The sequence below is a fragment of the Micromys minutus genome, assembly GCF_963924665.1.
Source record: "Micromys minutus genome assembly, chromosome: 22".
Taxonomy (NCBI): Eukaryota; Metazoa; Chordata; class Mammalia; order Rodentia; family Muridae; genus Micromys; species Micromys minutus.
Window position 1 is genome coordinate 22,642,962 of NC_137957.1, and position 21,372 is coordinate 22,664,333.

The 21,372-nt window shown below is 45.0% G+C and overlaps 1 protein-coding gene across 1 annotated transcript in view; it reads right to left on the reverse strand.

Moving 5' to 3' along the window:
- E2F7 (E2F transcription factor 7) overlaps window positions 1-21,372 on the reverse strand; it is a gene marked incomplete at both ends in the record, with an annotated part of 36,362 nt that overhangs the window by 8,893 nt on the left and 6,097 nt on the right. The window contains 5 exons of the mRNA XM_080935650.1: window positions 6,098-6,232; window positions 7,572-7,730; window positions 9,076-9,366; window positions 13,403-13,571; window positions 20,186-20,464. Coding sequence (XP_080791776.1) covers window positions 6,098-6,232; window positions 7,572-7,730; window positions 9,076-9,366; window positions 13,403-13,571; window positions 20,186-20,464 — 1,033 coding nt within the window. The remainder of the gene's footprint in view (window positions 1-6,097; window positions 6,233-7,571; window positions 7,731-9,075; window positions 9,367-13,402; window positions 13,572-20,185; window positions 20,465-21,372) is intronic.

A 21,372-nucleotide genomic window follows, 5' to 3' on the forward strand; every position in this document is an offset into this window, starting at 1 on the left:
GTTTCACTTGTCTCATTAAGTTGTTTATTTGAAACCCTATTTTTTAAATGCTAAACACAGGCGCGTAATTGTTATAAACCCCCTTCTTGTTACTGCTTTATCCCACAGATCCTTATGTTGTACTTAATTTCCATTAATTAAAAATAAAAGTTTAAGGATCTTCTTTTGATTTTTTTTCATTGATGGAATATTAAAGAAGGATTGTTTGACTTCAATGTATTTGTACAACTTAAAAAGTTCTTTTGTTGACTTCTAGTTTGATTCCTTTGTGGTCAGAGATGATACGATATTTATTTATCAGACACTCATTTGTTTGGTGGCGTGACAGATGACCTTAGGGAATGTCCCTCATGCTGATGCAAACGTGTACTTTATAGCTGTCAGACGAAAGATTCTATAAGTGTGTGTCTGTTTACTCTAACAGTGTAGTTTCATTTGGATGTTTCTTCTTCCATATTTAAAATCTGGCTGACCCACCCACTGCGGAAAGCAGTGAAGCCTCCGCTAATCATCTCTTCAGAGACGGTCTCTCTATGAAGACTGGCTGGCTTGAAACCGGCCCCGTAGACCAGGGTAGCTTCAAACTCAGAGATCAGCTGTTGCTGCCTCTGAAATGCTGGACTTCACGCCACTCAAACTACTGCTGTCTATCCGCCCATCTCCCCCTTGAAATCTACTGATGCTGGCTTTCTATCCTTGCGTAGTACTTTAGTAATGGGGGCATCCATACACGTTTACGCTTCTGGTTGAACTGATTCTTTTATGATTAAACACCCATTGCATCTTTTTACCATTGGTGATACAAAGGCCATTTTATCTGATGTAAAAGTACAGCTACTCCTCATCTCCCGTCTGCATGGCATTTCTCTCTCCTCCTCTACTTTGCTCTTCGTTTGCCTTGGTGTCCCCATCCAGCGGCCTTCATCTTGATGGGAGGTGTGGGGTGTCATCTATGTGCACCCCGTCATCGCTGACAGGACATAAGCTTATCAGCCCGTTCATTATTTTCTGGTTGTTTTGAACACCATCCTTTCCTCCTCTTTGAGGTTTGGCTCTCTACATCAATGAGGTTTGAGTCTCTCCTTTGTGGAACTACGTATTTGATTTATTCTCATGGTATAGTTATCCATTGTTAAGACTGCTTTAGGCATTCCAAAGTTATCTCTATTTTAGAGCAGTGTGTGTGCACATGCAGGGGTGGGTGAGCGAGCGCGTGGGAACAGAATGCATGTGGAGGTCTCTACTTTGGCTTTAGGTCCTGGGGCTCAGGCACAAACTGCCAAAAATGGCAGCAAGCACCTTTACTTGCTGAGTCACCTCAGCAGCCTCAGGTTTCTCTTACATTCTGGTGGGGACATATTTACTCAGGTTTTGCTTTGTCTTAGGAAAGATTTTAGCATTCTTCCTCAAGGATTACTCTGCTGGAAACAGTGTTCTCAGCTAACATTTCCCCCTTTATTATGTATGCGATCGGTCATCGACATTCGTGTAGGTGAGGGTGCCTGTGGGGTTAAAGGTGTTCGCTGTGGAGGTGTGGGTATCCCAACTGGTCCTCACAGATGTGCAGCACCCGTTCTTACCCACTGAGCTCTTTAGAACTCTGACTACATCACTGCATTCTCTCCCGGTGTAAGGCCCTGGCTGAGAGGTGGGCTGGTCCAATGGGAATGCCACCTGACACTTCTGGCTTTTGGATCCAATGATATTGTTGCCGGGTCTCTTAGATTCTGTTTGTGTGCCCGAGTGCTTCTCGAGATTGGATTTCTCCACCGTTCCCAAGACTTGAGAACTTCTCTGCACTTTCGACAGCAGTGTCGGATTCCCTTCTGTATTCCTCCGTAGGACTGCTTGCTTACTTCTGGTTGAGTAAGTCTCAACAGCATGAAGTTTTTTTTTTTTTTTCCTTTTTCTTTGTTTATAACCTGTCCTGTTCAAAGGATGTCAAGTTCAGAAATTCCTTCTGTGTAAATCTATTCTGTTGTTGGGCCTCTTGACTATTTTTTTCCTTTTTATTACTGTTATTTGGCTCGAGGATTTCTCTTTGGTTTTTACTTGAAATCCTGCTCCTTGCTAAGTTTCTTATACTCACAATCTAGTTTCCTAATTCCATTGACTCGTCCATACACTTGCATAGCTCATTAAATTTCTTAGAATTGTACTTTTGAATTCTGTCAGGTAATTAAGTTTCTTCTCTTCGGAGTCTGTTGCTGAACTTGCTATGTGGTTCCATTAGATCTTAAAAATGTTTCTCCCGTGCTGCCTTGGATGTCTAGCCGGCTGCCAGACCCACTGACTACCAGTTTTACAGGGTGGTTTTTACAGTAAAGCTTTTTCCTGGCAGCATGTCCAATGGCAGTATGTGGACAGGCTGCTTAGCTTAGGCTCCAGGCACATGCTTTAGTCATGCGACTTCTTGAGCTGTAATCAACATCTGCAACATATGTGGGTGTCTTAGATGTAGAACACACTTCCAGCTAAGAAGCGCTGTCTCAGGGGAAGTGCGTCTGCAGGCATCTCTCCAGTGTACCTGGACGTGCGGTACCCTGTCTGTTCTGCTACAGAGGTAATGCTGTCCCCGAGAGCCCAGATGAGTGTGGGAGGGACATGCTCAGGAGCAAAGTGCTGCTAATACTCGAGCACTGCAAACAAGTGGAGCTTGTCAGGGCTCCTGGGAATGTCTGAGGGCTGCATGGGTGAATTCACAGGCCCTCTGGAAGCTGATAGACTCAAGGCCAGCTGTCTGGCAGGTTCCTGGTCTGAGGCTAGGTAGGTGCGGTCCAGTCTGCTTCTTAGAGCTTCCTTGGGAGGAGACTGAGAACAGTTTGTCCAGTCGCCACTTGGGGCCACAGAACTGGTTTCCAGGAGTCTCAGTGGATTGGTGGCTGCTTTTAAGGTCACGGAGGAGTGGGCCACTCTTCCCAGAGGGGCCTCTCTAGGTCAAAGTTCCCAGAGATTTACTGGTACTATATGCCACTGTGGGCCTCAGACACCAGCTTGTTGCTGAGATGCTTTCTCTAGCATGGTCAAGTGGTTCTGGGGCAACAGGAAGAGCCACTCAGGGGCCTCTGTAAACTGAGCTGCTCAGGGTGGGTTGCCCAGGGAACTACCTGGGATGAGGAGGGCTACCAGGCTGGTGCACAAGACCAAGCGAGCTGGCTGAACTGTTTAGGAGCACCATCCTGACTGCATGAACTGAGTTTCAAGATGGCGGGCTCCTTCCTAGGACCTGTGAGGGCTGCAGGCTTTTCTAACACATTTCAGGGATCTGGTGAGAGTATCCCTTGAGCAGCAGTTCTCAACCTGTGTGTCTTAACTTCTTTGGGTCAGTTTGTGATACGGAAAATACATCCTGCACATCAGACATCTACGTTACGGTTCGTAACTAGCAAAATTATAGTTATGAAGTAGCAATAACAATCACTTTATGGGTGGTAACCTCAAGTGAAGGTGTCTATATAGTCAGCCATCTTGCTGATGTCTCTCTGGGGAGCCATTTTAAGTAGCAGAGTCACTGACAACAGGACACCAAAGACCGTGAAGCTGAAATAAGAAGTCTTGTACATCCACATCTAGGAACGAGTCCACTGGAAAACAAATCCCCCTTTTGTTGTTTTGCACATATGCAAATTCCTACACACGTGCCACAAACACTCATTTTCAAGTGATAAGTAAATTTTAGTGGCAAGTGGATTTCCATGGAAATCCAGTATGGAATCCATGAGTGATGAAGATCAACTTATGTAACTCACTTACAATTCTAGAATTAGATGTGCAGACCTTGAGTGTGTGTCTTGGAAGCAGAGCAATAGGGACGAGCCAGCAGGGAGGAAATGAAGGTGGGATGGCTTGTGAGGAAGCTGCTCTTCACTATTTAACCCTAGTAACATACTCAGAACTTACTGAACTCTGCTATTTTATCGCACCTGTGATATGCCAATAAAATTCAATACAATAAATACAATAAACTGTGCTGCCAGCGAGAGAGAGAGAGAGGAGAGAGAGAGAGAGAGAGAGAGAGAGAGAGAGAGAGAGAGAGAGAGAGAGAGAGAGAATGGGGGCGGGGCAGTGATGGAGCTGAAATGTGAGAACCTTAACGGGTGAACGGGAAATCAGGGATCCCCGAAGAGTGGTTGCTGGGTTGAGAGAGAGCATCTGTAACACAGGTTGCCAAAGGGTAGGGGATTTTAAGTTTGCAATTCCTGACCTGATTCCAAGTCACCCTCGCTGAACCAGAACAGAGTTCTGGCAGCTGTGGTCTCACTGGCTGTGCAGGAGTCTGAACTCCCTGGCTTCTGGACAGAACCTCACGTCTCTACTGATCCCTTGCTTGACGTCGTCACCACACTGCAATCTTTCTCCTCTACAGTCTCTATGCTCAAAGACTCCTTGTCACTTTCAGTACAGCCTTGGCTTAACTTCAGAGGCTATACTGTGTGTTCCCAGCTTCTTGTATTTGACTTACGTCCTCTACGTAAATCAGGATTCTCCCTAATGTGGACCAGATTTATCCCTAAATATGCGATTCTTCAAATTTACCGAAGTTGAGTCCAACAGATCTTACATCGTATGATTTGAATTTGTATGAGCCAGTACCACCCAGCTAGAACTCGATTGTTTTCTAACTTCCAAACTGGTGCTAATTCTGCACCTTTGACAAGATTTCATTATCCAGTTCAGTGGGTGACACAAGGTGGATCTGTCCTCGGATGTGTAGGGCAAGGGTAATCTCGAAATGTCAACTTCTATACTGCAGCTGTCCAGGGGAGATGCTCTCGACTGTAGATGACCAGGGAAACCATTATGGGGTTGGTATTTGAGCCAGATATAGGTTGAGACAACACATTCATATGCCACGAGATGCTTGGGTCAGGTATAGGGTTTATGTGACACTGCTCCCATACTGTCTAGTGGCCTTTTGGGTGTAGGTAGACTGTCATATTTATGTAAGGAAGAAGGTGCTTAATGGCATATGTCTCAGAATGCATGCCTGCCAGTAAGGAAGGCGTGACTATTTTAAAGCAAAGGAGAAGGCTTCACAGGAAAAGACATTGGAGCAGGACAGTGAAGTTTTTTATTTGATGTGTGCATGGGCTGCCCTGCACAGCGCTTAAACCTCTCACGGCACACGGTACAGTTCTTGGCCTGCAGCCCACACTCAGTAAATAGTCGCTGGGTTTGAAGTAGTTACACTTGACTTTAAGGTCTTTTTTTTTTTTTAATAAATCCTACTTATGTGACACAAATTTATGCCACTAATGCTGACACTGAAAGGGTAAATTACAAATAATCTTACAGGCTTGGGCCCAGGTAGCACCTTCCACAGAAGATCCAGCCCACGACTGCCTGGATGCTAACTGTGAAATTAACACAATACCTTTCTTTGATGAGGGTTTGGCAAAATCATGGTGTATTTACCCTTTTAACTACATTGCATAAAAGGTAGTTCACTACATCCCCACTAGATTTAGAAGCTACCTACCTCATGTTATGCTAGTTTTGAGTATTTGATTGTAGCTTTTCAAGGTTATTTGGGATTTCCCTATACAAGGACGGTTTATTTTGCTTTACGTAGAAATAACCCAGGTTCAGAAGTATCTCTTCAGACCTTTAGTCCTAAACTCTCAGGAAAAAGTTTCAGAACCAAACAAAAACTTCATATGTAGGGATACTGTAACAGTTATAGAAATCCACTGTCTATTGTTTCTGATGTGTACGTGGCAGCCCACACCTACGTGTTCTGGACCATAATTATTGTGGTAAGAATGAGGTCATTAGTCTAACGTTCGATGTGACACGGAGAGTGGGAAAAGGTCAGTTTTGCTGTCTAGATGAAGAATCAGGAAAAGGAATATACAAGAAGTCCTTATAAAAATTGCATCTCCTGAGGCTGGAGATGGCTCAGTGGTTAAGAGCTCTTCCAGAAGCCCCGAGTTCAAATCCCAGCAACCACATTGTGGCTCACGACCATCCGTAATGAGATCAGATATCCTATTCTGCTGTGACTGAAGACAGCTACAATGTACTCATATATAATAAATTAATTTTTAAAATGTACTTATATATAATAAATTAATTTTAAAAAATCACATCTCCTTACCAATGGAGCTGAAGTCCACAGGCCCAATCCATTTGAAGGCTGGTTTACGGCCTCGCTCTTCTGTTACGTGAACTTTCTTTATCAAAGCCAAGCTGGTCAGAACATTGGCTATGTCATAGAGCCTCCGTACCTTCGCTTGAAGATATAAAACAGTACAGTCATGCCCTGTGTAATGCTGTTACATTTTAATTTTGGTGACAGGGAACATCTCTTGGCTACCACATACACCTCCGGGGGACCTGTCGTATGAGGTCAGTGGCTCTGTCATGATATCACCTGAGATCTATGTGCCCGATGCCTCCACAGACACAGATGTAAGGAGAGGACAATATGTCCTTCCCCTCCCCCAACTTAGCATCTCAAGAATCCTCTGCTGATAAGCAGGGAATTCCCCAATAGCAAAACTACACGGGAAACAGGCTGTGACGAAAGGCTTAGTAAATGTAACTCTGGTATGTGGGCAGCTTGTCCTGAGTGTCCCCCAGCATGAGGTGGTGGCACCTGCCTCACAGGAAGCTGGCCTGTGTGAAAGTGACAGGGATACCCTGGGCAGCCAGTGAAGCCACACTCCTGGGTAGAGAGAACGCCCAAGGTTCAAGGTCATGACGTGCAGTTGTGAAGAACAGCAGCTGCTCACCTAAAACCCTAGCCAAGGGGGAGAGAGGTGTGAGGGGCACCTGATGCATTCTGGGAAAACTGTTGGAAACTGCATGTATGGAAGTAGGGAGACATAGAAAGACAAAAGAAGCCATGCTGAAAAAAAAAAAAAAAAAAGCAAAAAAGCAGGACAAGATAACATGCCTACTTTTTTATTCAAAATATGAATAAAGGGTCAGACGTCCACTTGAGGTCAGGGCCGCTGCCAGGGCTGGAATTTATCTTAACCGGCTCACCCACAGGGTGGCTATTATTTCAGAAAAACCAAACCAAAAGGCAATTGGAGAATTCCCTAGGACACGGACCCTGTAGCAACTGTAGCATCGCTCTCGGGGGAAGGAAGGGTATGACACTGACAGACTCTCCCTTCCAAGAGCCCTGCACCCTCCCGGACTCCACCCCGAGCATCCTCTCCTGCTTACCTGTAGACAACTTTCAACTCCACCCTTCAGAGAAGTAGGCGGGGGATGGGGAAGAAAGGGGAAAGAACACTCAGACAGTCTGCTTGGATGTCGTGTGAGCAGAGAAATGCACAGCCATCACACCCTCCCTGGCCTGTGCTCTCGGGGTGCATCCTGCCTCCCTGTCCACTGTAACCTGGGGGCGGGGGTCTTCTGACTTGGGTTTGGTGGGGGTTCTAATGGGTGACTGACTTCTTAAAGCACAGAAGGCTTTTATGAGCACAAGGAGTACATTTCTCCAAAACCAGCACGATCCATTAAAACCCTCTCCGTACACATTTATCTCAGAGGTGGGGAAACAGCATCTGCTGCCTTCCCTTATTGTGCAGATACGTGGATTAGGTGAAGGCTCTTACTTTTGAATTTACTGTGGTCCGGGGTATCTTGGCTTTCCTCTATGAGGATTTTGGCAGCTACATCCAGGGTAACAATCTTGGTTTTGGAGACGAGGAACAACATGACAAACTTCTGGCTCATAATTCTTAGAGATTTATCTTTCCGACTGTTTGCAGATGCTAAAAAAGGGGGGAGAAAAATCATCACAACATGAATTTACTACAAGAAAGACTTTGCACCAGTTTTCCAGAGTCACCTCGTCCCACCAGCACATGAAAGGATCATGCAGTCCTAGGCAGAAGCCTACTGAGTGCACATGACAAAAACAAGCCCGTAGAGAAGCTGGAAGGATTTCCCTGCATCTTGTAAAATGCCAATTGCAGGCGCAGACTCCATGGCTTTTCTACAGCTCTTAACAGTTCATACTTACGTACGTGATAGTGGCAGTTTTCCTTAAGCAACTCTTTTGAAAAGACTGATAAAAGGAGGGGGCTAGGGTTCGGTTGTTTTCCGAATACTGATTCATCTTTCAAAAGAACTTCATTTGCGTATATGGGGGAGGGGTGTAAGCACATGTGGAGCCCAGAGGTCCATGTGTTGTTGTATTTCAATTGCTTATCCATCTTATTTTTTTGAGACAGGGTCCCTCACAGAACCTGGAGCTCACCGATCCAGCTAGATTGGCAGGTCAGAGCCCTAGGGCTTGTCTTATCTCTGCCTCTCCAGTGCTAGGATCGTAGACAGGCACGCACCACTGCGACCTACTTTATTTGGGTACTGGGGATCTGGGTTCAGGTCCTTAGCTATCTCCCTAGCCTAACAACATCATCTTTTCTCTGTTATCACAATGTCTGGAATGTCCCCTAACAGAGTAGGTGGCTGCCTTTACAGAGAGAGGAAACTGATCATCGGTGGGTTTCTGTGGAAGGCAGGTGGAGAATCCTGATAGATGATTATCTCCTCTGGCTATACGGGTAAGTACTTCCTCGTGGAGCGGAGCTAAAAGTCATGAGACTGAGGAGCTAAAGAAAACTATTCTATTCTTCCTTGAGTGCTGAATACTGCAAATTGTCAGTGATGCCTGGCATATGCTGTCCTCACAGTGGGGAGGAGCACTGATGTTTAGAGCAAGAAGAGACATGTTAAGTTAGGGTAAAGGAAGAAAAGGAAGATACTTTAAAAAATTTATATATATATGCAAAACAACTGAATGGCAAAGGCAAACAGGGGTTGTCTGTCTTCACAAATTCAGCTACTGAGGCTGTTTTCCTTGGTAATTTCCTTTAATAAGTAATTGAATAACATGCTGCGAGAACATGTATTCAGTGTCAAGTCTCAAAGGCAAGCAGAATATGGCTATCATATACGGCCCACATTCTAACCAGGAAAGAGGGGGAGAGGGCAGCCTAGCTGGGAGCCCTCTGACTTAGTAGACAGAGTGAGAGAGCACCGCCCCGAGGGCTGTCACACCGACGCCTCACGTCCTCCCTTGGCCTTTAATTCACACGTTTATAACAGACTCACAAGAGGGGTAGTCGGATTCAGAAAAATCAAGTAGGTGTTGATCTCGGGGATCTGGAGACCCATCTTTCCTGCGTTCTCCGAACCTGTACCCCATCAAATCCAGCTCCTTCTGCTGGAGGCAGGCCATCTGCTCCTCGTACTTCTGCTCCTCTCCCAGCCTCTGTAGGGTCCTCAGGGTTTTGGGAAGGCTGTGCCGACCATGCCAGCCGTACTGATTCTTAGCCACCCGGCTGACCAGATGCAGCGACTCCAGCACGTTGACAATGTCGTAGATGCGTCTCCTTTCCACACCTGTTTGCAAAGAAGAAGTCAAAGGGAATCATCAGATGGGCATTTCTGAGTACCAATTCCTGAACCACGGGTTCGATGTCCAAGTCGATGCCCAGTGACTGTGGATAATCCATGAGTCGGTCTGAGGAAGGTTCAAACAGACCCTGTTGTTCTTGGGAACCAACCTTCAAACATGTCTAGGGTACCAAACTCTTGAGATGGCCGGACTGCCACCCACGGTTAAGAAAACTACACGTGCACAGGTGCTGAGCGTGTGACTAAAGGCGTGCCTACCGGACACAGCAGCTATTCCTTGTATTAGTTTCCAGTCTCACTGTTGCGACAAGGTACTTGACAGATGCTGTGTAAAGAAGGGTCCACTCCGACTCACAGTCTGAGGAGACAGTCTATCACGGTGAACAGTCATGGTGGCGGGACAGGAAGCAGCTACTACAGTTAGTCAGGAAGCAGATTCGACAAAGCTGGGGTTCGGCTTGTCCTGACCTCATTTTAGTCAGTTGGGGACCCTAGCCCACAGGACCGTGCTGCCACGTTCTGCTCAGTTCAGTTTTTCTGGGGATACCATCATAGGTTCAACCACAGTGTGTTCCTGTCGTGATCCACGCGGACAGCGATTAACCATAAGTGACTGTGCCAATATTATCTCCTCACTGGACGGTACTGGCCTTTCTTGGGAGTTTGAATGACGTATGAAATAATTAATACACAAAGTCTGACCAGTGGCTAGTGTTGTCTGCCTACCATGGTTTGCAGTGAGTCTTCCTACCCTTTCATCCACCGCTACCAACATCAAGCCAACAGCGAGGCACAAAGCTCAGTGCAGGCCACTGTGAAACCCTCCTCCTCTCCCTGCGCCCCCCCCCAGTCGGATTGTTCTAATCACTGAAAATCCGTGTGCTAGGTAAGTGTGGAAGGTTCTAGAATCCCTGGACATGAATTCTCAATTTGTCCTTTGTAAGTGTCCCACTGTGGGAAGTTATTTAATCTTATCCTATAAAATAATTGCTGACCGTTACTATAAAGGGTCCTCAACAGATGTTAACTTTATCTCAACATAACATGATTTGGAGCTACCTCAAGCCCCCACTAACATGAAGAGGCACAGTAGAGGCAGATTCTAACCACCTCTGGTCCGTGACTCATGCTGTGGTGTAAGAGGCCCGAGGCCTGAGGTCCCTTTTGCTGTCATCTAGATGAAACCTCCAGGAGCTTTGTAGAAAACCCAACCATCTATAAAGATGCTGTTTCTCTTCAAAGATATAATGGGAGAAAGACACCAAATAACGAAGACACCTCTAGGATGAAGAGGAGCTTTGTCAAGCACTGGAAGAGGCATTTCACGGTCAGTCAGAACATTTCCACTCATGATCCTGACCAGCTTGCCCCTCACCCCAGGCTCAGTGCCAGCTGCCCTGCCGGAAGGTACTGGCAGGAGCCACTTGTGCAGAGCTGCCTGGTTCTTTTCTCCAGCCTGCTTCCACATTACAACACATCCTGTGTAGCCTGCACCATCCCACAAACCTTCCCATTAGAAATGTCAAGCAAATGCAACTGAGACACCCTGGGGGCGGCCATATGCCTGGCCGTTGTGTTATTTTGTGCTTGATAAATAAGCTGTTCAGTCTCCACCTAGCAGTTAGGAGTCCCAAGAAGGGAAGGAAGAGCCTGCCTGCTCTGAGGATAAGAACTCTCAAACGGGCACTTGGTAGGTTGTTTTGGTAAACGCCAAATGTGGCAGCCCCTCGAAAGCTTAATAGCTCATCATATCGATCATTCCTACGTCTCGGTCTAAAGGGCAGTGCACATGGAGTTCTCTGGACCTACAGGCAACTCTGGGGCTTGCTGTAGGAAGGTTCCCTTAAGGAATTCTGCCTCCTTTCCCCCTTTTTCTTTTGTTCAGAGGTAGTCTTATTAATTCTACTTATGGTCCTAGTTGTAAATACAAGAACAGTGATCACCACTGTGTTTTCTATGGTCTATTTCCCTAGGAACTGACGGAGAATATCACTCTGCTCAGTATAAGACGCAAAGGCTGTTCTGTTTCCCATTTACCGAAGTTATTTCCAAGTCTTTAAATGCTCATTCATTAACGCCAGAGTCAAGTCTATATACTGCAGCAGACTCTGAAAATGACAGATTCGAACTCTGCTCATCTTTTGGGAAATGAAGGTCTGGCAAGTTAGGAGGGAACTAGGGGTTCAGACTCTGGCCAGTAGATGGTCACTGAGAAAAATAGTTCCTAGGGAGAGCACGAGTTTTCAGTCTCACGTGATAAGAGCTGGTGGCTTGTTTTACTTAGCGTGTCTGTGTCGTCATTGGGGCATTGGGAGGCTGTTGTGCAAATCTCTGGAGTTTGGTTCCAGACAGGTATAACATGGCAGGATTTACAGGTCAGATGAGAAAGGGTCACATCTTTTACTCTCCCTGGGGCTGTAAATTCCCCCTCCACCACCTCGTCTTTGTGTTTTGCAACGCCAACATCAGTGCAAAACCTGCAGGGGAAACTGAGTATGTGGCAGGCAGGCGGGGGTCAGGGGGAGACTTTGTGAACCCTGATGAGGATACCGAATGAGATAACCCCCATTTTCTGCAAAATTGCTTTCTAAGACTCCTGCCAGCATTGAGTTAAACTTGTTAATCCTATTAGCCCAACATTGTGACCTCTCTCCAAGTTTATGTTACAGGAAAGTCCATAGCCAGGCCTATCTGCCTACCTAGTCTCTAGTCTTCCCCTCAGAACCCACAGTCTCGACACTGTCTCAGTTTCCAACAGTCAGCACCCTCTCAGCTGTCAGCTCAGAGGTCTGACAGCCTGTTCCCACTGACAGCCTCCTACTCTGACATGTTTCTCTGGGTACGGAAGACAGAGAGCTATGAAACACAAGTTATTGGTCATTTGCGTAGCTTCTCCCCTAAATACTCCCCCATAGTTAAAACTTCCTGTTTTTTTTTTAGTGGATACCCCCCCCAACCTCCAGATTAGCGGGATTTCTACTTAACGAGTGTAAGTCAATCATCTGGAAAAACAAACACAGTCCCTGTCCACTAGAGGTCTCTCTTCCAAAGCAACTGTGTACGTGTTTACAGCTGTGCAAGGCAGCACACTTGACACAAGCTCCCGACACGTGCACACATGCATTCTTCTTTGTTAGGAAGCTTAGCTCTGAGTTACATCCAGCTGTGCATCCTCTGTTCTGACAGCCTTACGGCTTATGGTAAAGGCGTTCAAGCGTCATGTTCTTGCTCTTGATTTTTTGTTTCATATAGGAAATAATACTAGTTCCAAACTCTTTGAAGCATTGTTAAAGATCAAGATATCTGTAATTTTTCTCTACGAGACAGAGTCTCACTGTGTGCCCTGGGATGGCTTTAAATTTAGGGTCCTACCTCTGTCTCAAAAGTCCTGGGATTATAGGTGTGTACCATCATACCTGCCTTTCACTTGATTTGATTTGATTGTGAAATAAGAACGTATGATGAGACGTGGGGCTGGAGAGATGGCTCATTGGTTAAGAGCACTGACCGCTCTTCCAGAGGTCCTGAGTTCAATTCCCAGCAACCACATGGTGGCTCACAACCATCTGTAATAGGGTCTGATGCCCTCTTCTGGTGTGTCTGAAGACAGTGAGAGTGTGCTCACATAAATAAATAAATAAACCTTCAAAAAAAAAAAGATGAAACTAATCTGCAACGTAAGTATAAAAATATTGCCTTTTACCATGAAACTCATTCTCCCCCTGTATCATTTAGTGGTTAAACCCACTTTGTACATGCTAAGCAAATTCTCTATCACTAAGCCACAGTTCCAGTCCCCACACTTTTAAGGTTAAAAACCTTGGCTCTTTAGGTCTCGGCTTCCTTGAGTCCTATACACACTTGGTGGCAGTGGAGGCAGATTTGCCCTCACTCCTGTCCTTACCCTCTTACAGGGCCTCTCTGTTAGTAAAGGAGGGTGCTTGATGCCTCTGGCCCACCCAAGATAACCGCTTCCCACAGTCACAGACGGCAGGTCTCCGGGTAACGGGGCAATACCTACCAAGACTGACAGCAACCTCATCAAGGGAGATGGTGGTTTTCTCCGTTGACAATGGGTAACTTGGGTAGCGAGCGAGAAACTTCTGGCACAGCAGCCCCAAACTCTTCTGTTTCCTGCTTGGCCTTTGCTTTTCGTAGTCATCCACAGCACTGTCTCCAACCACTTCCAGCTACAGAGGGCAGACAGAAGGGCGGGGGAGAAGGCATGTCATGGTTACCAACTTAATTGATGCTGAAAAGCCATGGGCAAAGTGATCCCAATCCAAGATTTCAGCGAAAACAACTTCTAGTCTCATTTTCTTAGTGTTTTTCCTATTAACTGTTTCTTATTTACAACAAAAGGCTGAGACTCATGGTTAGAAGTTTAAAACAGGAAGGCTGTCCTGGTCGGGCGGTCCCACCCTTGCCTCTCTTATTTGGGCAGACTTGGCAGCAGAAATAGTAGCAGCAGGTACTTGCTGAAGACGTAGCATCTCGGCCTTCATCTTGGACCCACTGAGGCAGGAATCTGCTTTTCAGGACTCTGGGTGACTGTTACTGACAAAGCGTGAGATACAGTGACCTGAAAAACTGTCATGTAGATCAAGGTGCACCAAACCCTGATGAAACTCCTCAGGGGTCAGTAAGTCAGAGTCTTCCGCTGTTCTAAGACTACTCAAGCAGTATTCTTATCACCACTCACATTTAAACATTTCGGCTGAAAAAAAAAAAGGCTTCCAGTAAACAGGCCAAAAGAGAAAATGAGATGATTCTCTCAACAGATACAGAAAAAGACGTATAATAAATTTCATGTTGCACACTCATGAGAATACGAAAGCCAGCTGAGAAACCTTGAAAATATCCCCTTAAAACTGGGAAAACAAGGATACCCATAGTCACTGGCCCTTTCCTGGGTTATGTGGGGAATCCTAGTGAGCGCTTTAGGACAGGGAAGCACAAATCAACCCTCTTCATCTGGAGAAGAAAAGAATTGTTCACTCCAAAAAAAAAAATAGGTGAACTAGCTGATGGTTAAGTACAAAAAGATATGTTTTAAACCCAAATTGCACACCTTTAATCCCAACACTTGAGAGGTAGAGGCAGGCGGATCTCTATGAGATTGAGGCCAACCTGGTCTACACAGAAAGTTCCAGGACAGCCAAGTCTACACTGAAAAACGCTGTTTCGAAAACCCCTCCCCCAAAAAGAAAGACAAAACAAAACAAAAAAAAAAAAAAAAAAAAAAAAAAAAAAAAAAAAACCCAAACCAACCACAAAAAACAAATAATATCAACTAATCAACCAACCAACCAAAAACCCAAACTATCCCAGTATAGCAAGAGAAAATAAGTTCAAAAGATGCTACTTATAACAACATCGAGGATGATAGAGGTTTTAGGAGTAAATCTAACAAATGTTCAAGATCTTAGGGCAGCAGTTCTTAACCTGTGTGTTGCCAACCCCTTGGCAAACTTCTATCTCCAAAAATGTTTATATTACTGTTCATAACAGGAGCAAAACTACAGTCATGAAGTACCAATAGGATAATTTTATGTTGGGGGGTTCACCAAAACGAGGGAAAATATATGAAAAGGCTGCAGCTCTGGGAGGGCTGAGAACCCCTGTTTTAGAGAGCACTTATAGTTGGGAATGTGACCATTTTCACGGATAAGAAGCTAGTTGTGGAGAGGTTCTCCAATCAATTCAGTCAAATGAACCCTATTCAAATTCAAATCTAAGGCCAGGCATGGCGGCCTGTTTCCTTAGCCCTAGTACCTGGGAGGCAGAGGGAAGCAGATCCCATGAGTTTGAGGCCAGCCTGGTCTAAGGAGAATTCCAGGAGGGCCAGGCCTATGCAGTGACACTCTGTCTTTAAAAGCAAATGGAAACAACTGATTGGAAACTGATTTGGAAGTGTATTTGGAAGAAAGAGCAGGGAACACTTTTACACTTTAAGAATGTGGCGGAGGCTGAGCTGCGCCTCTTGACAAAGCTCACTGCAAAATGGTGCTGGCCTTGAAAAGACGTATGAGCCAGGGGAGAAGAAAAGGTTCTTGAAACAGAAGCACACACATGTAGAACCGTGACTCATGACAGACGTCACTTTGCCAACTGAAAGGGGGGGCTCCTGAAAAATGTACAGCAAACAAACCAGACAGGGACAAGCCACTGGGTTCTTGACACACGTTACGTATAAAAAGCAATTCCAAATGGACCCAAGATGTCTAGAAAGCAAATCACAATAAGGACTGTGTAGGAGAAAAGGTTGTTTTTAACTCTGGGCTAGAGAAACATCAAAGAGATACAAAAAGATCACATTTATTTGCTTTCTTATGTGTGTGCGCATTGCCCTCAGAGGCCAGAAGAGGGTTAGTGAACCACCATGGGGATGCTGGGAACTGAACTCATGTCCTCTGCAAGAAACAAGTGCTTTTAACTGCTGAACCATCTCTCCAGCCCCCAAAAGAGCATCCTTAAAAGAGGTCTTGGGGCTAAAAAGATGGGCTCAAAGGTTAACAGCACTGGTTAATTTTTCAGAAGCCCCAGATTTAATTCCCAGAATCCACAGTGGCCCAGAATTACCTGCAACTCTATTTCCAGGGGGATACGAGGCCCTTTTTTGGTCTGCATGAGCAGCTCCACACACATGGTACATACACAGAGAAGCAGGTACACATATACGTGAATTTAAAAAGTAATTAAGATGAAAAAAAGATCTTAGAGAGGAAAGGCCCTAATACAAAGCCATGTTAAATAAAGAGCTGTGTGAGCCGAGAGCCAACAGAAAGGAAATGAAGCCAACCCAGCCGAGCCAAGATATATAAACCAAGTGACTAATGATAGTTTGGTATCAAGAATATGAACCATCTCCTAGAAATCACTATGAGAAAGAAAAACAACCCAATACAGATCGGCACACACAAACAGGCATCACACAGAAGAGGAAAAAAAAATCCACGGTGGCCAGCGATCACATGGACTGCTTAATCTTAAGAGCCACAGTCAAGAGGAAACCAGTAGGTGCTACAGAAAGACTCCCATGACCTTGACAGATAGGTGACAGTTGCAGGGGAGACATGGGTCAATCAATGTTTCACATGCCTAGTGACAGGGGAGCAATGTGGCACCAAACACCCAATGAATGTATGCATAGCCAATGATATCCTTTCCACTACCGGGGGTACAGTAACCTTCAAACTTTGTGTTCCTAAAAACTATTGAGGACCTCACAGAGCTTTCTGTTCATGTGAGTATTTTGATTTTGCTGCTGTTGGTTTTGAGAAAGGTTTTGTATATGTGCGTGTGTGTCTGTGTCCCTGGCTTTTCTGAAACTCACTCTGTAGACCAGGCTGAACTGCCTACCTCTGCCTCCTAAGTGCTGGGATTGAAGGCGGTGACTGGAGTGAGTTTTATGAATTGACATTTGATATAGTAGAAAATACACGGAGACATCTCCGCTGCTGAGAAAAGGTCAGGTTCCCATGTCTGTTTCCAATGTCTTTAGTGTTGGCTTCACAGAAAATGATTCCAGGCTTGTTTCTGTACTTAACGTATCTACATCTCGTAATCACTCAAATTTCAATGTAGCCGAGAACGGGGATTTAACTGGCAAACATCTTAGTATTACTGAAAAAACAATTTGGGGGTTAGGGAGATAACTCAGCTTAAGAACACTTACAGTGGACCTGGGTTCAATTCCCAGTACCCACATATGGGCCACACCTGCCCATAACTCCAGTTCCAGGGGATCTAAGGCTCTTTTGATCCCTGTAGGCACTGCAAGAATGCAGTCTACATACAGACAAGCAGAAATATGAACATTTCAAAAAAGCCCTCTGAGAGATCCTCTGGGTATGAAGAATTTCCCAAAGACCATTCCGAGAACCACTGCTCTAGAAAATGTTATATACACCAGGAAATATGAACAACATATATTTGTATCAGCCCCAAACTGCAAACCACCGTAATGGCTGCAGACAGAAAAGACAGGTATCACAGTGCCCACACGGTAGATCACTGGATAGCCACCAGAGGACAGCTTTAACGGTGACAAAAACATAAATGATTCTTGAAAGCGTGCTGACTGAAAATGCAAACCCTGCAAGGGGTGGTGGCACACGCCCTCTAATGCTAGCACTTACAGGCAGAGCTCCGTGAGTTCGTGAGCTCGAGGCCAGCCTGTTTTACAGAGTGACTTCCAGGATAGCCAGAGTAAGACCCTGTCCTGAAAAAACAAAACAAACCAAAACAGAGAAGGAAAAAAAAAAAAAAACACCTAGAAAAATAGAAGCCAAGATGACCACCATTATAATAGTTTCAATTTTATAAAACTTTGAATCCTGAAAGAATAGCCCAAGCAAGTTTGCAAGAGCACAGCGTATACAACAGAGTAACTTAACTTAGCCACAATCACTTCTGATCTGAGCCCAGTCTCTGAAGCTGGGCTTCCTGTGATTGTCAGAACACATAAAATCCAGAGAAGAGGCCAGGGAACAGACCAGACACAGAGAGGAATTATGAAACATTTCTGGCATTAAGCATAAAGGAATTGCTCTCGATTCTGCATGATTTGTATCTAGCGACCCAGAAGAATCCAGTGCAGCGGTGTGTGTAGATTAAACTCATTTTGCTCCATTAGCTTTGAGTTGCTGTCATCTGAGACATCTTCTCTTTTTCTTTCCAAATTTCTGTATTTTTGGCTAATGCTTTAAAAAATCCAGCAAAAAGGGGGAAAAAAGAGCTGAAAAGACTCCAAACTGCAAGTCATTTTTCTTGGGAGAGAGGTCTCAGAAAAAGTTTGGTGGGAGTAAAGACTGATTGTTAAGTCTTTTAAAAACGGTATGACTATGCTGTTTATTGAGCAGTCCTGCTTCTTCATGGGGAAGCTAATTTAAAGATGGCCTAAGAGCCTCTGCAAGGATTGCTGGGATGTGGCTTGGTGGCAGAGGGCTTGCCAACTAGGTCCAAAGCCCTATGTTAAATCATTAAGGCTCTTGAGGTTTGAATGAGAACGGCCCTTATAGGATTATATATTTGACTGCTGACTCATCAAGGAGCACGGCACTGTTTGAAAAGGATTAGGAGGTGTGGCCTTGTTAGAGGCAGTGTGTCTCTGGGGGGTGGGCTTTAAGGTTTCAAAAGGCCACACCAGGTTCAGTGCCTTCCTCTTGTCTAGTCAGGATGTCCCTTCTCCAGTGCTATGTGCGCCTCTGTGCTCCTCATGATGATGGTGGACTAAGCCTCTGAAAGTGTACACAAGACCCAATTGAATGTTTTCTTTTATAAGAAAAAAATAAAAATAAAAAGATGAGACCTCATCACCTCCACCCTCCCTTCCTGCACAATACAGTACAGCAGGAGGTCACCATAGCTAGATGGCTGTCAAAATGGCATCTATTCACAGCAACAGAAAAGTGATTAACACAGCAGAGTTCACATGCATTTGCACAAGTGCACGCACTTTTTCCCCCACATGCCCACACTCAACCAATCAACCAACAACAAATGACAGTGCTTTAAAAAAAAAAAAAATCAATGTTAGAAAAGGGGGGTAAGGGCCGGAGAGATGGCTCAGTGGTTAAGAGCACTGACTGCTCTTCCAGAGATCCTGAGTTCAATTCCCAGCAACGACATCAGGTGGCTCACAACCATCTGTAATGAGATCTGATGCCCTCTTCTGGTGTGTCTGAAGATAGCTACAGTATACTTATATACATAAAATAAATAAATCTTAAAAAAAAAATACCAATGTTAGGGTGGGAAGATGGGAGGGAGTAGTTGGGTGGGTGGGGGAGTACCCTCATAGAAGCAGGGGTAGAAGAAATGGGATAGGAGGTTTCTGGAGGGGAAACCTTGAAAGGGGATAACATTTAAAATGTAAATTTAAAAAAACCAATTAAAAAAAAAAAAAAAAAAAACAACTGAAACTGAGAGACAGGGTTACTAACTCACAGTCAAAATTTCTGACCTAGAACTGTTTTTATCTAAAACAACTACAGGGACAAAAATGAAGAAGAGAGTGAAGGAAAAGAGGTCTAGTGACCAGTCCAACTTGGGATCCATCTCGGGGGGTACCAAGGCCTGACACTATTGCTGATATATGATGGACTCACAGATGGGAGCCTGGCATGGCTGTACTCCAAGAGGCCCTGTCAGCAGCCGACTGAGACAGAACCTTTGGACTGAAGTTGGAGATCCCTATGGTTGAATTAGGAGAAGGACTGAAGAAGCTGAAAGAGAGAGCAACCCCGTAGGAAGTCCAGCAGTAGCAACTAACCCAGACCCCAGGGAGCTCCCAGAGACTGAGCCATCAACCAGGAGCATCCACGGGCCAGTCTGAGGCCCCGGGCACAAACACAGCAAAGGTCTGCCTGTCAGGCCCTGTTGGGAGAAGATGTGCTTAATCCTCAAGAACCTTGAGGCCTCAGGGAAAGGGAAGGTCTGGCGGTGGTGGGAGCACCCTCTCAAAGGCAAGGGGAAGGAGGGATGAAATAAGGAGCTGTGGAAGGAGGAACCGAAGGGGAGGCAACTACTAGAATGTAAATAAATATTTAAAATGAAAAAAAGAAATAATCCAAATTTCTCTATGGGATCAAACTACTGTTAGCTATTTTTAAGATTTTGGTCTGGTTAAGGGAGAAAAGCAATTAATTATGAAAAATGAGAATCCGAGCAAAAACTCACCCTTTAACAAATAATGCCAGATTTAATGAGCGCCGTCTGACCACACAGGTATCGCGTGACTTTTAAATAATCAAGTAAATCTGCGACGTTTTTACAAAGTCCTCTGAGCACAGCTTATTACCTGCAGGGAGTTCACAAACGCATCCTCCTTATTCTCAATGGGTCTGAACAGCTCCTTCTTTTTCTCCCGGTCTCTTATGTCTGGGCTGGCCGCACTGATGAGCATCTTCAGGTTGGCTGTGGGTGTCCATGGCTCCACCTGCGGCTGCCTGTCCACCAGCTTTACTGGAGTAATGGGGTTTCTTTCTGGGGTAAAGATTCTTTGCTTTGACAGATCAATTGGCTCATTTTTCATGGGTGTCTTAGGTGTCATCCTTGATCGATCGGCAAATATATTCTCCTATTTAAAGCAAAGGGAACTTTTTAGCAGGGCCAAGAAAGGGCAGGTGTACAGAGTAGGTTCCACTCAGACGTGGAAATCCAGACAGGCCACATGTTCAAGGTTGGAAAGAACCAATACTGAATAAATGAACAGAGAACTGCACGGGCATTGAACAGTGGCTCCAAGGAACCCCATTATATCTGCTTTTTTTTTTTTTTTTTGCACATATTTTTTATAAAGTGCTGGAAAGGGAAGTCACAAATGTATCTGTCACCAACAGTTGCCTGTGATAGTTCCAACCACATCTTTTTTGCTTCACGGGGCTGTATTTTTCAAAACCCTACTTACAAGTTTGCACTCACAGTTGAAGAGCAGTTGTGACTTGGTAGGTCTGTGGTCAAAAGCAACTTGTTACAAGACTAGTTAAAGGGAGAGTAGGTGACAAAATATCATCGTGAGCTACCCTGAGAGCTGCCTCATGTTTTCTGAGCAGTGTTTCTCTGACCACTCACAGCGAAGGACCAGTGTTTTGCTAGCTTATATTGCTTTCTATTTCCCTGAGTCCTGCCAAGTGACCCTTACTTACCTCATAGGGCTAGTGTGGAATTTTCGCCGCACATCATATACCATTTGAGTTTGTCACTTAAGACAATCTATAGCCTCTACAAGAAGTGAAACCTCCAGGAGGTAAGCTTAGATGCCCCGGAGGTGGCATCAAATGGCTAGCAAGGTTTTTAAGTGCTCCGTGCTAAGGTTTTGCTTTTCAGCTTTTGCAAACTTGAAATAGTTTGCGTAGCGCCACCTGCCTCCCACCATACTTCATGTAGACTGCCTAAGACAATTCTAAGAAAAGGTGCAAAATGAGCCCATAATACAACAAATCAAAACAGCAGCATGAAGAGCCTGCATTTGGATACGCCAAATAA